Source organism: Anguilla rostrata, chromosome 15 (genome assembly GCF_018555375.3).
Source record: "Anguilla rostrata isolate EN2019 chromosome 15, ASM1855537v3, whole genome shotgun sequence".
NCBI classification, from domain to species: Eukaryota; Metazoa; Chordata; class Actinopteri; order Anguilliformes; family Anguillidae; genus Anguilla; species Anguilla rostrata.
In genome coordinates, this window is record NC_057947.1 from 35,068,509 (window position 1) to 35,090,737 (window position 22,229).

Genomic DNA, 22,229 nt, shown 5'->3' on the forward strand with positions numbered 1-22,229 from the left:
ACGTTGAAAAAACACGCGAAAAATATACTGGTGAGATCCCTTAATTACAGTAAGAACGTTCCCATTTTAAAGAAAACTCTAGAGAAATGTAAAACAGCATGTCAGGCAATCCAGAGAGCAGGAGCCTATACTGTCTTGATCAACAGAAATACAAGCAATTGTGCTCAATTTGTACCGAGCCATGGTTACGTTAATCGTTTCCTTGCTAAATGTGTCTTTTTTCACAAAATAATACAAAGCCGTGTCCACACGGCAACGCCGAAAGCTGACCGCTGGGACGGCTGCTTTTTGCACTGGAACTGTGTTGTGCCACGTGACATACATAATTGTCCGTTCTCCCCGCCCATATCCCGGTTTCCACGTCTTAAAGAGGGGGTAGAACCAGCGTGCGTGCAGCCGTGAGTTACAAGCACCCACCGTTATTTGACTGCCATGTGGCTTTCTGTCGATTGTAGGTTGTTGTGTTATGTATTGTATTTGACGTGACTCCATGGTAACACAAGTAGACTAGCTAAGCTAGCTGGCTGTTTGGGTTGGCTTCAGGGCGAAACATACAGGCCTTGCAATGTGTGTGTGCTCTCGTGCATTTTCATTGGTTACGTTAGATTCTCAGCGTGCATTAGATTAAAATATTTATTATTTTAAATCAGGGAAGCGTGGGTTACTAGCACAGCAAACTGTCTTGTCAGTGTACGGTGTAACCAGGTGGAGACCCAGCAGGAAAATAAACTAGTCTACTAGCTCCCTTGCTAAGTTGGCTGATTGCCTTTCTGTCTTTTAAATGCCGAGGTACGCCGGCGGTTCTTTGTTTGCTAGCTAGCTGTGTATACATGGTGATTTTAAATGTATTATTTCTCACTTTCGTGATACAGCAGACGATACGGAGAAACGGCGGTTGTTTCAGATGCTTTGTAAGGTAGTTCACATTCTGACAACGGCGCCAGCACGCATTTGTTAAAGAAGATTGCTAATACTTAGCAATAATCATGGTAACATCTGGGTATAAGTTACCTTGTCTAACCGGTTGATACAGAAGCGGGCAAACACACCCACATCAGCAGTGTTTACAAAAAAATAAAGAAATAAACGAACGAACGAGGTGGAAATGGCAGCATTATATCTCCGATCAGAACTGTAACTAAGCAAATGTATCACGGGAAATGATCTTTCACACACCCCTGGTAATAAAGTTTGGGTTAATATGTGTTCACCAGGCAATCGATGGCCGGGCGGGATGTACGAGCGTCGCAGGCAAGATGGTACTGTCAGAACTTAACTGGGACCACCACGTACCGCTCCCGAAGCTAACCCACTCCCAGGCCAGGGTCCTCGTTTGTTTAGCGGCTCTCCTCTGTTTCATGAATAGCTATGATGGAGAGTTCGTGTTTGATGATTCTGAAGCTATTATCAACAACAAGGTAACCATTTAACATATGCCATAAAAATATCCCTTGAACGTGTGGCTTGTCCACAGGTATTGCAGTTAATACACACAGAGACGTGACTAAAAAGCAACCACTTGGCAAGCACATACTGTATTGTTAAAGTCTAATCTGTATATTACTGCAGTTTGAAATATTGACCTCTGTCATGAGTCAATGATTATTACATGGAAACTTTGAAACTTTAATCACATATTATTCCAGGTCAGTTGTTGATTGAAAGGTATTCAAAACAACGAGGGCTGTGGTTTCCTGCATCAAACACCACAAGTTTATAGTGCATTGTCAGCACAAATGCTGCAAATCAGTTGCAGACAATGGCCCGTGTCAGTCTATCCATGTCCAAATGCACTTTGCCCTAAACATTGAGTTAAGGATCAAATAATATTTTACATTCATGCTCGTGCATGCAATGAGTTCCAGAGTGGCTAGAATGAACTAATTTTTTTGTGTGAGAAATGTTTTTTATTATTAAACATTTTACTCTTGATTGCACCATGGATAAACAGAAACTGGCCTGAGTTTCTGAGGGCACTTGTTTGTGGGTATAATCCCTCTGTGTTGTTGGCGTATATGACTGAAAATGTTCTGAGTTATCTGCTTGTTTTTCATTTAAGGATTTAAAACCAGATACGCCGCTGAGTAACATTTGGAGAAATGACTTCTGGGGAAGTAACCTGAGCAGCAACACCAGCCACAAGTCTTACCGGCCTCTCACGGTGCTGACGTTCAGGTAAATTCAAATAAATCCACTTTGCGTAAATTATTTTTGATTGCCTTTGGAGCCTGTTATTGACGTTTGTGAACTTGAGGACCCGAGTAGTGCCAGTGAAAGTAGAGGAAACCATTATGAGGCTGTGAAATAATAGTCAGAGACATACCTCAGGCCCAACCTTAGGCTTACGAAAATCAACTTTTTGCAACACCATTAAGAAGAAACAGAGTGCACGTGAGCTTAGTAATCACAAAGGGCCTGGTAGGCCACGGAAGGCCGCTGCATTTGCTGACTGAAAAATTCTCTCAGTAATTAGCAAAAGCCCCAAAACACCTGTCTGACAGATCAGAAACATCTGGAAATTTAGCAGAACAATCGTGTGATTCCCACCTGGGTCTTTAGTAAGGATAGCTCTGCGTGGATGTTCTCATTCATGGACACCAGTATAACTGTATAATGATGCTGTGTCACTCTTACAGACTGAACTACCTCCTGGCTGGTGGACTGCATCCAGTGGGCTTCCATGTGATCAACATCGGCCTGCACGGTGCCATCTCCGTGTTGATGATCGACGTGTTCGCGATACTGATTGGCGGTTTGGCCTACGACGGAAAGGGGAAGAGGCTCAACCAGGCGCCCAAGGCATCGTCCTTGGCTGCTCTCCTCTTTGCCGTGCATCCGATTCACACAGAGAGCGTAAGTATGACGCAGGCGCGACTTGCCGGATTGGCTTTTCCGCAGCAAACAAATAAAACGTAACGTAACCTTACATAACATAACGTAACATGATGGGGGAGAAGAGGCCATTCAAGCCCAACAATGCTCGCCGTTTTCCTGACTGAATGAGTGCTCCGATTGCCTACAGACTAGCTAGTATCTAATCCCCAGATTTTTTGCCTCTACTACATGACCTGGCCGGCTATTCCACACAGTGACTACTCTTTGGGTGAAAATACTTTGTCCTAAAAAAATTAGACTTTGGAAAAAAAAAAAAAAAAGCTGCTGACTAAATTAATTTTCCCGCTCTGGGTGATTGGATGAATTTTCCCGCCCCCCGGGTGATTGGATGAAACATACATTAAAAGGGCGGGAGAGAACAAAGCAGCTCGCACCTGGTGCGATTCACGCAAAGGTGTGCATTATGTAGTGAGGCAAGGTTATTAGAGGCTGAAGACGTCTCGTTTTTTTTAGCCTTCCCACGATGCCTCTGCCTATTGAACTCTGAGGAGTGCTGAGATGCTGCCTCTCCAGTCTCCCCTAATCAGCCACAGAGAGGATTGTGCTGCACCTTGGGTCTGTGGGGTGCCTTTTGAAAAGACCGCTAGCTCATGAGTACGTATCAAAGGACGCCACGCTCAGGGGTGTCCCGCCCGTACAGAGTCATAGAGCAGTAAATACAGCACCCCCCCCGTGAGTCCAGCTAATTGGCTATCGTAGGCGTTGCCCTGACAGGAAGATCGGACGGAAGGAATGGAAAAGGTGGGCTGCGCGTGCTGCGGTGTTTTTTGAAGTTGTGCGACTGCTGTTGGCGGTTGCGTTGGTGAATTGGGTTTCGCTTGCATGGTTTGTGTTGTGGTGAAGTATCGATGACCAAAATTGGGGTTTCTGCATTTTGGATGGTAACAGCGGATGTTTAGCATCGGACACTAGTGTGCCTCCTAATACATCTTCTTAATGCTGGGGGGAAACATTTAATGCTTTCTCAAAGTTATGCCCATGGGGAGCAGTAAGTGTCTGTGGTCTAATGCGGCGGTCAGCGATTTTGGGGTGATGGCGTCCCCTAACGGTTTTCTGTTTGGTGTGTTCTCTCTCCCAGGTGGCTGGCATCGTCGGCCGAGCAGACCTGTTGTGCGCCCTCTTCTTCCAGTTATCCTTTCTCACGTACTGCAGGGCTTTCCAGCAGGGTGAGTATGAAGCTGAGAGGCTAACGGTCGTCATCTTTACGTATTCCCGCTGACAGCCCTGCCTGTAGAGAGTATACCAGAGGGGGAGCTAGTCTCCATTTTGGTTCAGTTCAGTTTAACTGTATTTGTACAGAGCTTCTTACAAAGGGTCGTCGTCACAAAGCACTTTTGGGCCTGATCCTGACCCCCCCCCCCCCGCCAAGAGCAGGGCTAGGTGGACAGTGGCAGGGAAAATCTCCAAGGCTGGTAACAGGAAGAAACCCCTGAGCAGAGCCTGACTCAGAATCTGCTGCTGGCTGCCATTGGTTAACAGTTTTACAATACAAATTCTAAAAAAAAAATAAAAAAAAATGCCTTGTTGATTTTACACAGCAGCAACTAATGACGAATAAATGGGATCACAGTTTATGTTTTCAAGCTGTGCCAACATTGTTGGAGTTGGCTCAGTATTGATTTGTCCCACTGTTTGTTGTTGTTGTTTTTTAAAGGGAACTCTAAAGATGACAGGTTCTCGACGGCGTGGATTGTAATCAGCCTTGTATTGTGTGCCGTGGCCATGCTCTGCAAGGAACAGGGGATCACAGTTTTGGTACGTCTTTAAAATATCGTTTGAAAATGATATTTTGCGAGCCACAAACTGTTTTCAGTTAGGTTGCTCATTTCTTCTGCATCCTGGGGCCCACATGCTCGCTGTTTTTACACCTGTTGCTCAGTACCTGGCAGCGTTCGGTGAATGGCTTGTATCCTTCTCAATAGGTCACAGTGTTAGTAGTGTCTTACCATATGAATATAAATATATAATAATAATATGCATTAATATATGGTACAGCAGATGTTCTTTTTCTGATAACATATTTCTCAACATTGTTTATGCCATAAATCACATATTTTATGACAGATACTTGTAGACATGTAAATATTCTAAGAAATGTACAGTATTTCTAATTGTGGCTTCCGTGTGTTTAAGAATTGGAGAGAAATCGATGTGCGTTCTTTCAGGGAGTGAACGCTGCCTTCGACATCCTCATGGTCTGCAACGTGAATGTGCACGAGCTCGCCCAGCGGGTCCTGTTCCGGCAGAAGGTGGCGGATGTGAGTTTAACCCCCTAAAATTAAGGCTGGGCTCACGTTGCGGTGTACGCCTGTGCTTTGCTGTGCACACGCTCGGTGCTGTGCCTGCTCAGTTCGCTTGACTCCGCAGTTGATTCTCGACCTGTGTTTTTTCCTGCCTCAGCTCAGTGAGCTGTTCAGAAGGGGATTCCTGACACGAATGGCCCTTCTGAGTTTCGGAGGCGCGCTTCTTGTATATGCAAGGTGGAGGATCATGGGAACTGGCCCCCCTGCCTTCACTGAGGTGGATAACCCAGCATCCTTTGCAGAAAATGTATTTCTCAGAGTGAGTAGAACATTGAATATCCCCGTTCAAGTGCACAGCGCTGGAGTGGCTGGAGTGTAATGATGATTATATTAGTGTTGATGATTTTATTTGCGGGTTTTCCTAGCCGAACATGGCTGTGCGATTGTTTGGTTTGGCTCTCCACATGCATGGTTGGTACGAAAGGATGTTTCAGGCTTTCGACCGTCGTTCTCCTGCAGTGGGCCTTGCACTTTGGGTGCTGAAGCTAAACCAGCCATAACCTGTTTACTCGCAAGTATTAATTAGGGGCCATTTCAAAACTTACGGTTGATAAGAGCATGCTGAACTGAAGGTTGAACTCATTGGCTGCAGTGGTGCAGCAGTGTAGGATAATGGTGAGAAAACTGGGCTTGTAAAGTCAGAAGATTTAGATTTCATTGCCAGAATGAAAAACATTTAACCTCACATTACAGCACCGGCATTTTCTTACATTTGGGCATTGGCCTTACACAGCTTTTGCATTTTATTTAACGTAGTATCCGTTAATATAGCTGGATACATATTCAGGTTTATTTGAATTTCAGGATAAGACAAACAATTATGGTTGAGCACGTTGGTGTAGGGTTCAACAGCAGTGTCCTGAACCTGCAACCTTTAGCTTACAGGTGATTAGGGAACTGCACTGGTATCCTAAAGGTCACAGGTTCGATCCCCAGGTGGGACACTGCCTTGGTACCTATGGCTGAGCAAGGTACTTAACCCGAATTGCTTCAGTAAAATATCCAACTGTATAAATGGATTTGCTATATAAAACCGAGGAAGTTGTGTAAGTCGCTCTGGACAAGGGCGTCTGCTAAATGCCTGTAATGTAGTGTCACATTATTGATAAGGATTTGAAGCCTGAAGGAAAAGCAGTGTGTTTTTTTTTTTTTGTGAAGCACACGGTCCCACTTCAGTCCTAATGCCCAGAATAGCATCAAACGTTGGCCCGTGCGGTTATGACATTAAAACGATATCTGAATATCGGAGCGGTGTGCTGCTGTGTGTCTGCCCATGCACAGCGGGGGGGGGGGGGGGGCAGCATTGATTTCTGCCTCACACCACTGCTTTTAACTGGAGCCAAGGCCAGCCCTCATTAATTTAGCTCACTTACATCCATACCAAACCGTCACTTTCTCAAACAGAAGGCTTTGAAATATGCCGTTATATCGAGTGTGATTTTCATTCATTTATTTATTTATTTAATTATATTTTTCAGTTTTCCTTTAATATTTGTATTTCAATTCCTTCCTGTTTCTTTTGCCTGGCAGGCTGTGAACTACAATTACTACTACTCCCTGAATGCATGGCTGCTTCTGTGTCCCTGGTGGCTGTGTTTTGATTGGTCGATGGGCTGCGTACCTCTTATTAAGTCAGCCTGTGATTGGAGGGTAGTCCCAGTGCTGCTGCTGTGGGGCGGCCTCTTCGGCTTGACTAGTCAAGCTTTGCTCTCGCAGGACAGTCATAAGAGAAGGTAAATAACTGCGGTTTGTATTTTCTGAAACTCTGTCCTGGGGTGTTTTTTTTATTAATTAAAGTTCTTTAATAATTTTTACTTGACCATATTGACGTGATGCAAGTTTGACTCATTATCATTTGCTTTGCCTTTGAATTCTTTGTTACATACCAAATGGTTTGTTGTAATGGCCCTGTTCTCTTCATGCAATCATTTGCACAATAGCACACTGTGAATGTGGGATTTTTATTCTTCATGGCATGCATACCTATTTCTGACATAATGTGGCAAAAGATGTGTCAATAATCCCTCAAAACATGAAAAGTGTAAACAAGATTATCAAAAACCAGCATGCACAAGGATCCCCCAGGACCAAGTTTGAGCAGCACTGCTTTGGACGGGCTCGTAAAACGATGTGTTATTTAAAATCCTGCGGTTAGCGCTGCAGCATGCAGTGGGGCTGCAGCTTTAGTTTAACCGCGTTGCAGTAAATTCGCTATACCTAGCAAGAGTTGCTCCTTGGAATTGTCATTCTTAACTCAGGCTTGATAGGAGTTTGTTGAAATGTGATTGGATGAATGTGCTCAGGAAGGCCGGCTGGTTTATGTCTGTATGGTCTGTGTGTGTGACACACTGCACCTGCACACTCTGTCAGCACACTCCCTTACACTGCACACCTGTGTTAGGACTTTCCCCTGCTCTTATACTGCGTACCTGTGTTAGGACTCTCACCTGCCTTACTCTACACACCTGTGTTAGGACCCTCCCCCGCTCATATACTGCGTACCTGTGTTAGGACTCTCCCCTGCTCATACACTGCGTACCTGTGTTAGGATTCTCACCTGCCCTTACTCTACACACCTGTGTTAGGACTCTCCCCCGCTCATATACTGCGTACCTGTGTTAGGACTCTCCCCTACTCATATACTGCGTACCTGTGTTAGGACTCTCCCCTACTCATATACTGCGTACCTGTGTTAGGACTCTCACCTGCCCTTACTCTGCACACCTGTGTTAGGACTCTCACCTGCCCTTACTCTGCACACCTGTGTTAGGACTCTCACCTGTCCTTACTCTGCACACCTGTGTTAGGACTCTCACCTGTCCTTACTCTGCGTACCTGTGTTAGGACTCTCACCTGCCCTTACTCTGCACACCTGTGTTAGGACTCTCACCTGTCCTTACTCTGCACACCTGTGTTAGGACTCTCACCTGCCTTTACTCTGCACACCTGTGTTAGGACTCTCACCTGTCCTTACTCTGCACACCTGTGTTAGGACTCTCACCTGCTCATATACTGCGTACCTGTGTTAGGACTCTCACCTGCCCTTACTCTGCACACCTGTGTTAGGACTCTCACCTGTCCTTACTCTGCACACCTGTGTTAGGACTCTCACCTGTCCTTACTCTGCACACCTGTGTTAGGACTCTCACCTTCGGGCTGGTGCTCCTGGTGATCCCCTTCCTGCCGGCGAGTAACCTGTTCTTCCGCGTGGGCTTCGTGATCGCCGAGCGCGTGCTGTACATGTCCACCGCCGGCTACTGTCTGATCCTCACCTACGCGCTGGGCTGCTCCTGCTGCCTCTGGAGGAGACACAAGGTACTGCAGCGCACCGGCGTGTGGCTGTCTGATCGCCCGTCTCCCTCTCTTCCCCTCTCTCTCTCTCTCTCTCTCTCCCCCCTCTCTCACACTCCTTCTCCCTCTCCCTCTCTCACTCTCTCTACCTCTTTTGCACTCTCTCCCTCTCGCTCTCACTCACTCTCTCTCTCCCCCCTCTCTCAAACTCCCTCTCCCTCTCTCACTCTCTCTACCTCTTTTGCACTCTCTCCCTCTCGCTCTCACTCACTCTCTCTCTTTCTATGTCTCTCCCCCTCTCTCTCACACTCCCTCTCTTTCTCTCTCACTCTTGCTATCTCTCTTTCTCTCTTGCTCTCTGTCTTTCTCTCTCTTTCCCCCTATTTTTATCTCTCCCCCCTTTATCACTCTCCCTCTCCCTCTCTCTCTCTGTTTTCTCACCCCCTCCTCACTCTCTGTATGTGGGGTGCCACTCTCAGGTTGTTGATTTTATTTTTATTTTTTTGATTTATTCTCCCCACAGTTTTGGATTTTTTGACTTTGTTCTCGTTCTTTGATAGATGTTTGCCCTCGGGTCAACATCTTTCTTCTCGGTGCTGTTAGCAGGCAGCCCCTCCTGCCAGCCTACGTGTCAGAGCCCCCGATTACCGTACACTACTCCCTCCCCTCTCTGTCCCGGGCTTCCTGTATTGGGTGATGCTCATCGTACCTTTTGGTTTCCTGTCCTGCCGGTTTTGATGACGCTGTTCTTCTGGTTTTGATGATGCTGGTTTTGATGATGCTGGTTTTGATGACGTTGGTTTTGATGACGTTGGTTTTGATGACGTTGGTTTTGATGATGCTGTTTTTCTGGTTTTGATGATGCTGGTTTTCTGGTTTTGATGATGCTGGTTTTCTGGTTTTGATGATGCTGGTTTTGATGACGTTGGTTTTGATGATGCTGGTTTTGATGATGCTGATTTTGATGATGCTGGTTTTGATGATGCTGGTTTTGATTGATGGCGCTGTTTTTCTCTGTGGTCCTCCTGCAGAAGCTCGTCCACGCCGCGCTGCTGGGGCTGCTGGGTATGAACGTGGCTCGCTGCGCCCTGCGCAGTCAGCAGTGGCGGTCTGAAGAGGCCCTGTTCACCAGCGCCCTGTCTGTGTGCCCCCTAAATGCCAAGGTGAGCCTCTTGGACCCCTATTCAGTCCCCCATTCAGTCCCCCATTCAATGACTTTTAATAGACTGTGGACGATCGACTGTTATTGCTATTGAAAATTCGATATCCGTGTATTGAAATGCGTTTTCTGTTACTCTTGAGTTTTTGGTTCTTCAGAAATCTTTTTTCTCACAAATTCAAGTTTAAGACATGTAAAACCAACACTTGAGTTTTTGTGTTGAGAATAAAGAACATTGCTTTTGAGGCCCAGGTCCAATCTTGCCAGGATGTTTTGAAGTGCTGTCGACATCCCAGAGGAGTTATTTAAAGCATTCAGTACATTCAGGGAATTCAGGAAGTCCGTATGATAAATTTAAAAAAAAGAATTTCAGTAAAAAGTAAAAAAAAAAAAAAAATGGTTGGACTAAAAGTTGTTATTTTTCAGGTTCATTACAATGTTGGCAAGAACTTGGCAGACAGAGGCGATCAGAGTGCTGCAATCAAATACTACAGAGAGGCTGTGCGGTACGTTTCATGAAATATCCAGATTAATTTTTTATTTGCTACCTTTAGAATGAAACTATATGTTCAGTTGGGATGCAAACATCCTGTTAATGTAGAACAATTGTTCCTAAAGCATTCAAAATGTACCTCCACCGTTAACATATTCATTTCTAATGAAGGTGAATGCTTTTCAGTGACAAGGAACATCTGTGTTTGTTGTGAATGTTTCTGTTTCTCTTGGAAAATAATCAACAAAATGCTGTAAATGTTTCTGTCTGTAGCCAAAGTTTTAACCCGGAGATGAGCTCGTAAAAAGGTAGACTAAACTTGCAAAGTTTGTGACAGTGATGTGTTTCACACGGCCGTCCAGACTGAGCTAATCAGACCTGTTTTCTCTTTAATTTCACATGGCTTGTGCTGTGTAGTTTATTTTATTTATTTATTTAACCTTTGTTTAACTAGGCAGGTCACTTAAGAACAAATTATTGTTAAGGATGTAGATAAGAAATGTGCAGTGTATATGCCATGTTGCTTATCATGCCTACTAGTTTGACTCAACATTACTCTCTGACCTAGCCTATGCTTAATGTGTGAACTGCATATGCTGTATTCATGGCTATGAATAACTGTTACATAATGAGTATTGTACCTTATCGGACCTGTGTTTTATAGTTGTTCCAATGACCTTTGGATCAAAGTGTCTGCCAAACAAATGTAATGTAATGATTGTGGGGACACTGGGCTGTTTTTACAGGTTAAATCCGAAATACGTCCACGCCATGAACAACCTGGGGAACATACTAAAGGAGAGGAACGAGTTAGTGGAAGCTGAGGAGCTGCTTTCCGAAGCTGTTCGCATCCAGTAGGTGCACATTCAGTCCTAACACTGCGCTGAATTAGGAGCGTTCACTGCTGTTCACCTCGGCATGATATCACTCTTCACCACACTTTCTAGCACACCTGTAACGGTTAAAATAGCATCAGAGCGACCAACACAGGGCCAAGCAGAAGTTTTAGCCAAATATTGCAACATCATCACATTGCGTTTTCAGAAACTTTGTGGGTCTTTTTGGGAAAGAAAGAGCTGCTTCTGTTGGAAAATAATTTTGTGTGTTGATTGGTGGGACAGGAAGTACTCTGTGGTCATACTTCTAGAGTAATTTTTTGTTGTTTTTGCAATTTTCTATCAGTTTGCGGCATTGTGTTAGCGTTTTAGCCCCTAGGCTTACTCGACTGTTCGCTCAGTTGATGATGTCACTGTGTCTTTCCCCGAGGCCTGATTTCGCCGCAGCCTGGATGAACCTCGGCATCGTGCAGAACAGCTTGCAGAAGTTCGGAGACGCCGAACAGAGCTACTGGAATGCGATCAGGTTCCGGAGGAAGTATCCCGATTGCTACTACAACCTCGGACGCCTAGTAAGCCGCCAATCCGACGGTCGTAATGCAGGCTTCACACTTTTCTGATCTGTGTGACCAAAAGTATCTGGACACCCCTTGGTCTTTGGCTGATTTTTCATGGTTTGGGCTAGACCGCTTAGTTCCAGTGAAGGCAAATCTTAATGCTGCAGCATACATTCACATTGTAGATGATCCTGTGCTTCCCTAACTGTTTGGGGAAGGCCCTTTCTTGTTTCAGCATGACAGTGCCCCCAGGCACACACCAAGGTCCGTGTAGAAAATATTTTGTCGAGAACAGTGTGGAAGAAATTGACTGGCCTGCACAGCCAGGCCTAATTGCTCAATCAGTGCCCAAACTCACTTATACTCTTCTGACCGAATGGAAGCAAATCCCTGCAGCAATGCTCCAATGTCTAGTATAAAGCCTTCCCAGAAGAGTGGAGGTTGTTATAGCAGCAAAGTGTGGACCAACTCCATATGAATTATTAATGCCCATAATTTTGGATGTTATATTGGATCAGATGATCAGGTGTCCACATCCTTTTGAACATGTAGTGTATTCTCCCAAATCTATGTGTAGTGTTTGCATATTAAGTTTGGTCAGGGGTCCCCTACAGTACCGCAAGAATCCTCTTGAAAACCCAGGTAATAGTTGCAGTGATGTGTTGCTATCCAGTATGCAGACTGGAAACAGCCTTTGTTTCCTCCTTGTTTTTTTATTTTTAACAATATGTTTATTGTATTTTTAACATACATATATTCCCACAACAGTATTTAAACATGAAACTTCAGAATTGCATCAACTCTTCCCTTGCAAATTCTCCCTGCCCCATTTCTCCTCTACAAAAAGAAAAACAGACAAACACAAACAAGCAACAAATAAAATAAATAAAAATAAATTTAAAAAATAAAAATAAAATAAAATTTGTGCCCATTATACATTTTGGGTGGTTCCACAAACTTCATTCACACATCATCTGTTTTTTCCTGTTGCATGAGTAAGTTCCCCAGATCACCATGCTTTTAAGAAATGTTTCCTGCTTGTTGTGCTGTACTCCTCTCCAGTATGCAGACCTGAACAGGCACCTGGATGCTCTGAACGCATGGAAGAACGCCACCATGCTGAAGCCTGACCACAGCCTGGCCTGGAACAACATGGTCATACTCCTGGACAACACAGGTGTGTGCCTCCTGCTCTGCGTGGAGGTGCCAGTCTGCACCTCCTCACACAGGAGCAGCCCCAGGGGCGTAACCAGGGCCTAAAAAATACTGGGGGGGCGGGGGTTGGCCTACTGAGTAAGCAACCATCCAGCAAGTCATTTTCCAGTATATTTTTTGGTGTGTTTGTTGATGATTGGGTAATTCTGTGAATATCATTTTTCAATAATTAATTTGGTAGGCTCGAGCAAGCTTACTCACCCAGTTTGCCTGATTGCAGAAGGTCTTCCCGCATAGAACCTGTTCACAGACAAATGCACGTCTCTGTGTCAACGTGACATTTTAAAAAACAGACTTTTCTTAAAGCCAAGGGTATGTATTCGTAATGGTATTTACCCAAATAACGTGATTAGATTGGAAAAGGAAGAATCGGCAATGCTTGAAATTTATGTATTAAAGCTTTGTGTGTTGTTCTGTGGGCAGTCTTGCTTGCTGTGTGGAGAATGGCCTTGATTTGAAAGACCCAGCTTGGTTGTGTCTCCCACGCAGGTTGGATCTCCCTAGAGTAATTTACCGTGGTCTAAAAATCGGTAACCTCGCCCTGCTTCCAGAACTTTTCTTTCCTACCCGAGCCTTTCGAACCTTGACCGCGCGGCTTTCTTCCGCGGTGGAGTGCCCTCGGAAAGGAAAAAAAATTAACGGCTTTTTCCCGGAACTAAACGTGCATAAATAAATAAATAAACAGTGCTGACCAAGCAGAAGACCGTGACCACAGGCACAGTCATGCCCGGCTTTACTGCGTCTGGGGGAAATAAAGAGTCTATTCATTGAATTAGACGAGGGGTGGGGAATGACAGCGAATGTATTCTGACTCCGGTCAAACTTGAGTTTTGACAGAGATCAATAAATCGGTCGCCCTTGTGTTGAACTCTAATTGGGAAACGGAAGCACTCTCTCTGTGTGCAGAGAAGACAAAGTCTAATCACAGCTGGTTCATGAAACAGAGGAACCCCAAAATGAACTACGGGAAGTCCAGTGTTGGGGTTCCTGTCCTCGGTGGTTGGCCACATTTTACAGTTAAAAAAGAAAAAAAAAACTTGTGTACCTTTTCAGCACGTTTTTATGCCTATAATCAGACATGGTCTGAATCCCATGCTTGAATATGGACTGGTCAGAATGGACTGACAGTGGAGTGAGAGAATGATCTCACTAATAAGCTCATTTAATGCATTCATGTGCAAAAAATAATGTATTCATAATTCCTAGTATTCATTGTTGTGGTAGAAAAAAAAAATAGAAATTGCAAATGCCTATGTTATAGTGTAGCGATTACTATGTCATTGAGGTTTGTGAACCTTTTGGAGTAAAGGTGATTTTATATATGGAAGTAGGTTATGTAGCAAGTAGTAAGTTATGGTCCTTCAGTGTACATGACTTTAAGTAGGTTATGTCTCCACAGAGGTGTTACATAGGCTTTCACCACATGGGGCCTTTTTGTTTTAAGCATCTTTGTACAGTAGGGTTTGAAGCAGTGCATTTTTGGCATTATTTCCTTAAATGAATGAAATGGAGAGATCTGGTTGTGTATTACTCATCCTGTTTGTGCACCGATTGAAACATGCCTGTTTAAGAATTCAAATTTGTTTTGATTTTATTCACATTGGGGGCCCCACCATATTGTTCACGTCGGGAATTGAAAGGCTCTTGAAGAAGCGCAAGTCAGTGTTTCCGTGCCAACCATAATCCAATGGTTCTGCTTAATAATGCCTTTTCCTCTATGTATCGTTAACCTTTTCCATATATTATATCATTAAGGCAACCTGGCGCAGGCAGAGGTGATTGGAAAAGAGGCCTTGAGACTGCTTCCCAATGACCACACCATCATGTTCTCCCTGGCCAATGTCCTGGGGAAACTGCAGAAGTACAAGGTAGAGTCAAACCATCGCCTTTTTATTTTATTTTTATTTTTTTGTATTTTAGTCTGGTGAGCTTACCATTTTTGCACCTGTCTTCACTCCACTGTTGACTGCATGGAAATCCTGTGGAATTAACTGTTGATAACGCTGTTGTTTCATTATGTATCTCAGTACTTGTTATGCTGTTGTCTCTTATAAGCACGCAGGCAGTAATACAGCAAATCATTGAGTATTTCAACACATACTATACTGCGTATTTTATTGAAAAAAAAAAAAGTACATTATTGGCAATTTTAATTACTCAGTGTAATTGTTGTGTATATAGTTTTGTAACAAATATTATTCATTTCAGTTGTATGCATATTTGAAAGTAAAAATGCCTCAAGGATTCAACCGTACGCCATGATGACCTGTCTGAAAAAATAATAAAATAAGATTGAATTTAATTTAAGATTACTTTCTTCTTCTCACACAGCATCAGCAGTTTTTAATTTATTTTAAAGATTTTTTTTTGACTGAAATCTTCAGAGTAAGAATTAGGGGAGCACCAATCAATCACCTTAACATTGCACCAATCAATCACCTTAACATTGCACCAATCAATCACCTTAACATTGCATTACCCTTCAGTTCAGTTCATCATCTGCTATATGTTTAATGTCAGCCACAGTCACATTTTCTATGCTATCACATTTCTGTTATTATCATTTCTTATCATTCCCTTCTCCAAAAGAGAAATGGTCTCCTTTGTACAGAACATTTACATTTACGATTTGCCTATAGGTGATAGACAGTCCTACATAGAATTTGTAATACCTTGTCTGACTGCATATTTTGCATGACTCTGATTTACCATTCTGAATCTCAGAATCTTGGCAGATTCTGTTTAGAAAATACTTTGTAGACATTGAAATCACTGTTTGAATTCTCTATTGAAGTTCTCTACCGCCCCCCCAACCCCCCCCCCCCCCATTTAAAATGTATGTTATTTTCAGAATTTTACCCCACAGTGCGTTTACTGTGTTTTTATTATACAGGAATCTGAAGGGTTCTTCCTTAGCGCACTGAATATCAACCCCAATTCTGCCAGTTGCCATGGAAATCTAGGTAAGACCTGTTTTAGCATGATTGAAATTGCAGTGCATCACACTGTTAACCTGACAAGATAAGTTCTGTGGGACTTCAGGAGGAAATCAGATTTGCACACTTGCACTCAAGATCATAATCTTGGCAAAATGCATATAGGCTACTGAAATCAAATGGTTCAGTGTGAAAGATTCTTAACTCTTACAAGGCACTTCTGTAAATCTAAACTTTGCTCCCGGTATTAAATGCTCTATTTTAAATTTGCATTTTATTTAGGAGCCCAAACACTGCAGATGCTGAAACCATATAGTTTTATTTCAAATCTTTTTTCTTATTTTTTTAGCCTCGTCTTTAACTTCAAATGACTTTTAGCTTTCATGCTGGGTACTTCCCTAACTTGGTAAATATGTTTGGTGGGAAAGTGCCGTAGTGCCCTTGACAAGAGCTTAACATTCTTGTGCCCCTTTTGACTGATATTTAAAAAATTTGGGACATAGTTCCCTCACCTGATGAGGATCCATAACTTCTGCCCTAACACTAAAAATGCCTCTCCTCCTACAAACATTGACAGATTACCAATAAATTTGGTATTCTGCATCTATGGACCTCAATACAGGTCTTTTTTTACATGTGATGATGGTAAATGGTAAATGGACTGCATTTATATAGCGCTTTTATCCAAAGCGCTTTACAATTGATGCCTCTCATTCGCCAGAGCAGTTAGGGGTTAGGGGTTAGGTGTCTTGCTCAAGGACACTTCGACATGCCCAGGTCGGGGTTTGAACCGGCAACCCTCCGACTGCCAGACTATCGGTCTTACCTCCTGAGCTATGTCGCCCCTTTATGATGTTTATCATGTATGATGTTGATAAGGATGGGCATCAAACAGTTTGAAAAATGCTTTTAAATCCCTAATAGGTTTACCTAATGTTTCAGTTTTCCAGAAGCAAATCAAGAAATGGAATTTCAAAAAATTGGACATTTTTGGACATGTATTTTACTATTTTCCACAAAAACACATTATTCATTTTAAAATTCTTTAAAACATTTTTTTATTCATTTATTTCAGTACAATTGTAATACAAACAGGATTTCCTATCCATCCGTATTAAAAAAATGGCATTTAAAAATTATTGCCACTTTTCACCCTTTTTGGACATAAGCCTATAGGCTTATGTATTTTGCTATTTTCCACAAAAACACATTATTCATCTTAAAATTCTTTAAAACATTTTTTTATTCATTTTTTTCATCAGGGGTGTATATAAACATATTTCCTATCTATCTGTATCAAAAAATGGCATTTAAAATTGTTGCCACATTTCACCCTTTTTAGGACATAAGCCTATAGGCTTATGTATTTTGCTATTTTCCACAAAAACACATTATTCATCTTAAAATTCTTTAAAACATTTTTTATTCATTTTTTCATCAGGGGTGTATTACAAACATGATTTTCCTATCCATCTGTATCAAAAAATGGCATTTAGAAATTTTGCCACATTTCACCCTTTTTGGACATAAGCCTATAGGCTTATGTATTTTGCTATTTTCCACAAAAACACATTATTCATCTTAAAATTCTTTAAAACATTTTTTATTCATTTTTTCATCAGGGTGTATTACAAACATGATTTCCTATCCATCTGTATCAAAAAATGGCATTTAGAAATTGTTGCCACATTTCACCCTTTTTAGACATAAGCCTATAGGCTTATGTATTTTGCTATTTTCCACAAAAACACATTATTCATCTTAAAATTCTTTAAAACATTTTTTTATTCATTTTTTTCATCAGGTGTATTACAAACATGATTTCCTATCCATCTGTATCAAAAAAATGGCATTTAGAAATTGTTGCCACTTTTCACCCTTTTTGGACATAAGTCTATAGGCTTATGTATTTTGCTATTTTCCACAAAAAACACATTATTCATCTTAAAATTCTTTAAAACATTTTTTTATTCATTTATTTCATCAGGGGTGTATTACAAACATGATTTCCTATCCATCTTATGTAAAAAAATGGCATTTAGAAATTTGCCACATTTCACCCTTTTTGGACATAAGTCTATAGGCTTATGTATTTTGCTATTTTCCACAAAAAATCACATTATTCATCTTAAAATTCTTTAAAACATTTTTTATTCATTTTTTTCATCAGGGGTGTTTTATAAACATGATTTCCTATCCATCTGTATCAAAAAAATGGCATTTAGAAATTGTTGCCACTTTTCACCATTTTTGGACATAAGTCTATAGGCTTATGTATTTTGCTATTTTCCACAAAAACACATTATTCATCTTAAAATTCTTTAAAACATTTTTTTATTCATTTTTTTCATCAGGGGTGTATTACAAACATGATTTCCTATCTATCTGTATCAAAAAAATGGCATTTAGAAATTGTTGCCACATTTCACCCTTTTTGGACATAAGCCTATAGGCTTATGTATTTTGCTATTTTCCACAAAAACACATTATTCATCTTAAAATTCTTTAAAACATTTTTTATTCATTTATTTCATCAGGGGTGTATTATAAACATGATTTCCTATCCATCTGTATCAAAAAAATGGCATTTAGAAATTGTTGCACTTTCACCATTTTTGGACATAAGCCTATAGGCTTATGTATTTGCTATTTTCCACAAAAACACATTATTCATCTTAAAATTCTTTAAAACATTTTTTATTCATTTTTTTCATCAGGGTGTATACAAACATGATTTCCTATCCATCCGTATCAAAAAAATGGCATTTAGAAATTATTGCCACTTTTCACCCTTTTTGGACATAAGCTTATAGGCTTATGTATTTTGCTATTTTCCACAAAAACACATTATTCATCTTAAAATTCTTTAAAACATTTTTTTATTCATTTTTTTCATCAGGTGTATATAACATGATTTCCTATCCATCTGTATCAAAAAAATGGCATTCAGAAATTGTTGCCACATTTCACCCTTTTTGACATAAGCCTATAGGCTTATGTATTTTGCTATTTTCCACAAAAACACATTATTCATCTTAAAATTCTTTAAAACATTTTTTATTCATTTATTTCAGTACAATTGTAATACAAACATGATTTCCTATCCATCTGTATTAAAAAAATGGCATTTAAAAATTATTGCCACTTTTCACCATTTTTGGACATAAGTCTATAGGCTTATGTATTTTGCTATTTTCCACAAAAACACATTATTCATCTTAAAATTCTTTAAAACATTTTTTTATTCATTTATTTCAGTACAATTGTAATACAAACATGATTTCCCATCCATCCGTATTTTAAAAATGGCATTTTAAAATTATTGCCACTTTTCACCATTTTTGGACATAAGCCTATAGGCTTATGTATTTTCCACAAAAAATCACATTATTCATCTTAAAATTCTTTAAAACATTTTTTTATTCATTTATTTCAGTACAATTGTAATACTAACATGATTTCCTATCCATCCGTATTTTAAAAATGGCATTTAAAAATTATTGCCACTTTTCACCATTTTTGGACATAAGCCTATAGGCTTATGTATTTTCCACAAAAAATCACATTATTCATCTTAAAATTCTTTAAAACATTTTTTATTCATTTTTTTCATCAGGGGTGTATTATAAACATTATTTCCTATCCATCTGTATCAAAAAAATGGCATTTAGAAATTGTTGCCACATTTCACCCTTTTTGGACATAAGCCTATAGGCTTATGTATTTTGCTATTTTCCACAAAAAATCACATTATTCATCTTAAAATTCTTTAAAACATTTTTTATTCATTTTTTTCATCAGGGGTGTATTACAAACATGATTTCCTATCCATCTATATCAATAAAATGGCATTTAGAAATTGTTGCCACATTTCACCCTTTTTGGACATAAGCCTATAGGCTTATGTATTTTGCTATTTTCCACAAAAAATCACATTATTCATCTTAAAATTCTTTAAAACATTTTTTATTCATTTTTTTCATCAGGGGTGTATTATAAACATGATTTCCTATCCATCTGTATCAAAAAAATGGCATTTAAAAATGTTTGCCACTTTTCACCCTTTTTGGACATAAGCCTATAGGCTTATGTATTTTGCTATTTTCCACAAAAAATCACATTATTCATCTTAAAATTCTTTAAAACATTTTTTTATTCATTTATTTCAGTAAAATTGTAATACAAACATGATTTCCCATCCATCCGTATTAAAAAAATGGCATTTAAAAATGATTGCCACTTTTCACCATTTTTGGACATAAGTCTATAGGCTTATGTATTTTGCTATTTTCCACAAAAACACATTATTCATCTTAAAATTCTTTAAAACATTTTTTTATTCATTTATTTCAGTACAATTGTAATACAAACATGATTTCCCATCCATCCGTATTTTAAAAATGGCATTTTAAAATTATTGCCACTTTTCACCATTTTTGGACATAAGCCTATAGGCTTATGTATTTTGCTATTTTCCACAAAAACACATTATTCATCTTAAAATTCTTTAAAACATTTTTTTATTCATTTTTTTCATCAGGGGTGTATTACAAACATGATTTCCTATCCATCTGTATCAAAAAAATGGCATTTAGAAATTATTGCCACTTTTCACCCTTTTTGGACATAAGTCTATAGGCTTATGTATTTTGCTATTTTCCACAAAAAATCACATTATTCATCTTAAAATTCTTTAAAACATTTTTTATTCATTTTTTTCATCAGGGGTGTATTATAAACATGATTTCCTATCCATCTGTATCAAAAAAATGGCATTTAGAAATTGTTGCCACATTTCACCCTTTTTGACATAAGCCTATAGGCTTATGTATTTTGCTATTTTCCACAAAAACACATTATTCATCTTAAAATTCTTTAAAACATTTTTTATTCATTTTTTTCATCAGGGGTGTATTACAAACATGATTTTTTATCCATCTATATCAAAGAAATGGCATTTAGAAATTATTGCCACATTTCACCCTTTTTGGACATAAGCCTATAGGCTTATGTATTTTGCTATTTTCCACAAAAACACATTATTCATCTTAAAATTCTTTAAAACATTTTTTTATTCATTTATTTCAGTACAATTGTAATACTAACATGATTTCCTATCCATCTGTATTAAAAAAATGGCATTTAAAAATTATTGCCACTTTTCACCATTTTTGGACATAAGCCTATAGGCTTATGTATTTTGCTATTTTCCACAAAAACACATTATTCATCTTAAAATTCTTTAAAACATTTTTTATTCATTTTTTTCATCAGGGGTGTATTATAAACATGATTTCCTATCCATCTGTATCAAAAAAATGGCATTTAGAAATTGTTGCCACATTTCACCCTTTTTGGACATAAGCCTATAGGCTTATGTATTTTGCTATTTTCCACAAAAACACATTATTCATCTTAAAATTCTTTAAAACATTTTTTTATTCATTTTTTTCATCGCGGGTGTATTACAAACATGATTTCCTATCTATCTGTATCAAAAAAATGGGATTTTAAAATTGTTGCCACATTTCACCCTTTTTGGACATAAGCCTATAGGCTTATGTATTTTGCTATTTTCCACAAAAAATCACATTATTCATCTTAAAATTCTTTAAAACATTTTTTATTCATTTATTACACCGGGGCTGTAATATAAACATGATTTCCTATCTATCTGTATCAAAAAAATGGCATTTAGAAATTGTTGCCACATTTCACCCTTTTTGGACATAAGCCTATAGGCTTATGTATTTTGCTATTTTCCACAAAAACACATTATTCATCTTAAAATTCTTTAAAACATTTTTTTATTCATTTATTTCAGTACAATTGTAATACTAACATGATTTCCTATCCATCCGTATTTAAAAAATGGCATTTAAAAATTATTGCCACTTTTCACTCTTTTTGGACATAAGTCTATAGGCTTATGTATTTTGCTGTTTTCCACAAAAGCACATCATTCATCTTAATATTCTTTAAAAAAATAGTATTCATTTATTTCAGCACAGTTGTAATACAAACATGATTTCCTATCCATACGTATCAAAAAATGTAAAATTATTGCCACATTGAACATCTGGAAAAGTGCTATATAAGTGCTATATAAATGCAAAGTGCTTTACAGTGATGAGGTGGGACCTCACCCACCACCAATGTGTAGCATCCACCTGGGTGATGCACGGCAGCCATTTTGGACAGAACTAGTGAGTGATTACTGGAAGGATGTGGTATTGTTAGTAGTCATGCTTGCTCTTAAAACTTACTCAAAACTTCCTGTCGTTTCAGCTGTTCTCTATCATCGCTGGGGGAGACTGGACATGGCCAAGAAGCACTACGAGATGTCTTTAAAACTAGATTCCAATGCACCGGGGACGAAGGAAAACTACAACATGCTCCTGCGCAAACTAGAGCAGCAGCAACAGCGGAAGACGACTGTCTGAATGTTCAGCTAGGCTACTGCACGTAGGCTACATCGCAGTTGTGTGCTCTTCATCTTTGTATTGTACTTCACATTCTTGAATAAAAATTAAAGAGAAAAAGT

At 39.7% G+C, this 22,229-nt stretch overlaps 1 protein-coding gene across 4 annotated transcripts; it reads left to right on the forward strand.

Annotated features, from left to right (window-relative positions):
• The first annotated feature begins 259 nt into the window (after nucleotides 1-259).
• tmtc4 (transmembrane O-mannosyltransferase targeting cadherins 4) lies at nucleotides 260-22,228 on the forward strand. 4 transcript variants are annotated; one of them, XM_064311861.1, is made up of 18 exons: nucleotides 260-398; nucleotides 1,215-1,418; nucleotides 2,060-2,175; nucleotides 2,637-2,853; nucleotides 3,974-4,061; nucleotides 4,550-4,650; nucleotides 5,061-5,153; nucleotides 5,296-5,457; nucleotides 6,729-6,931; nucleotides 8,339-8,513; nucleotides 9,521-9,652; nucleotides 10,075-10,154; nucleotides 10,888-10,995; nucleotides 11,408-11,549; nucleotides 12,597-12,711; nucleotides 14,505-14,617; nucleotides 15,643-15,712; nucleotides 21,974-22,228. In XM_064311861.1, the coding sequence occupies exons 2-18, from the start codon at nucleotides 1,257-1,259 to the stop codon at nucleotides 22,126-22,128; spliced, it is 2,232 nt and encodes a 743-aa protein (XP_064167931.1). In that variant the 5' UTR covers nucleotides 260-398; nucleotides 1,215-1,256; the 3' UTR covers nucleotides 22,129-22,228. The 4 variants fall into 4 exon arrangements, with proteins under 4 accessions (XP_064167931.1, XP_064167932.1, XP_064167933.1 ...); XM_064311862.1 differs by having other exon boundaries at nucleotides 350-451; XM_064311863.1 differs by lacking the exon at nucleotides 260-398 and adding an exon at nucleotides 655-789.
• The last annotated feature ends 1 nt before the right edge of the window (nucleotide 22,229 follows it).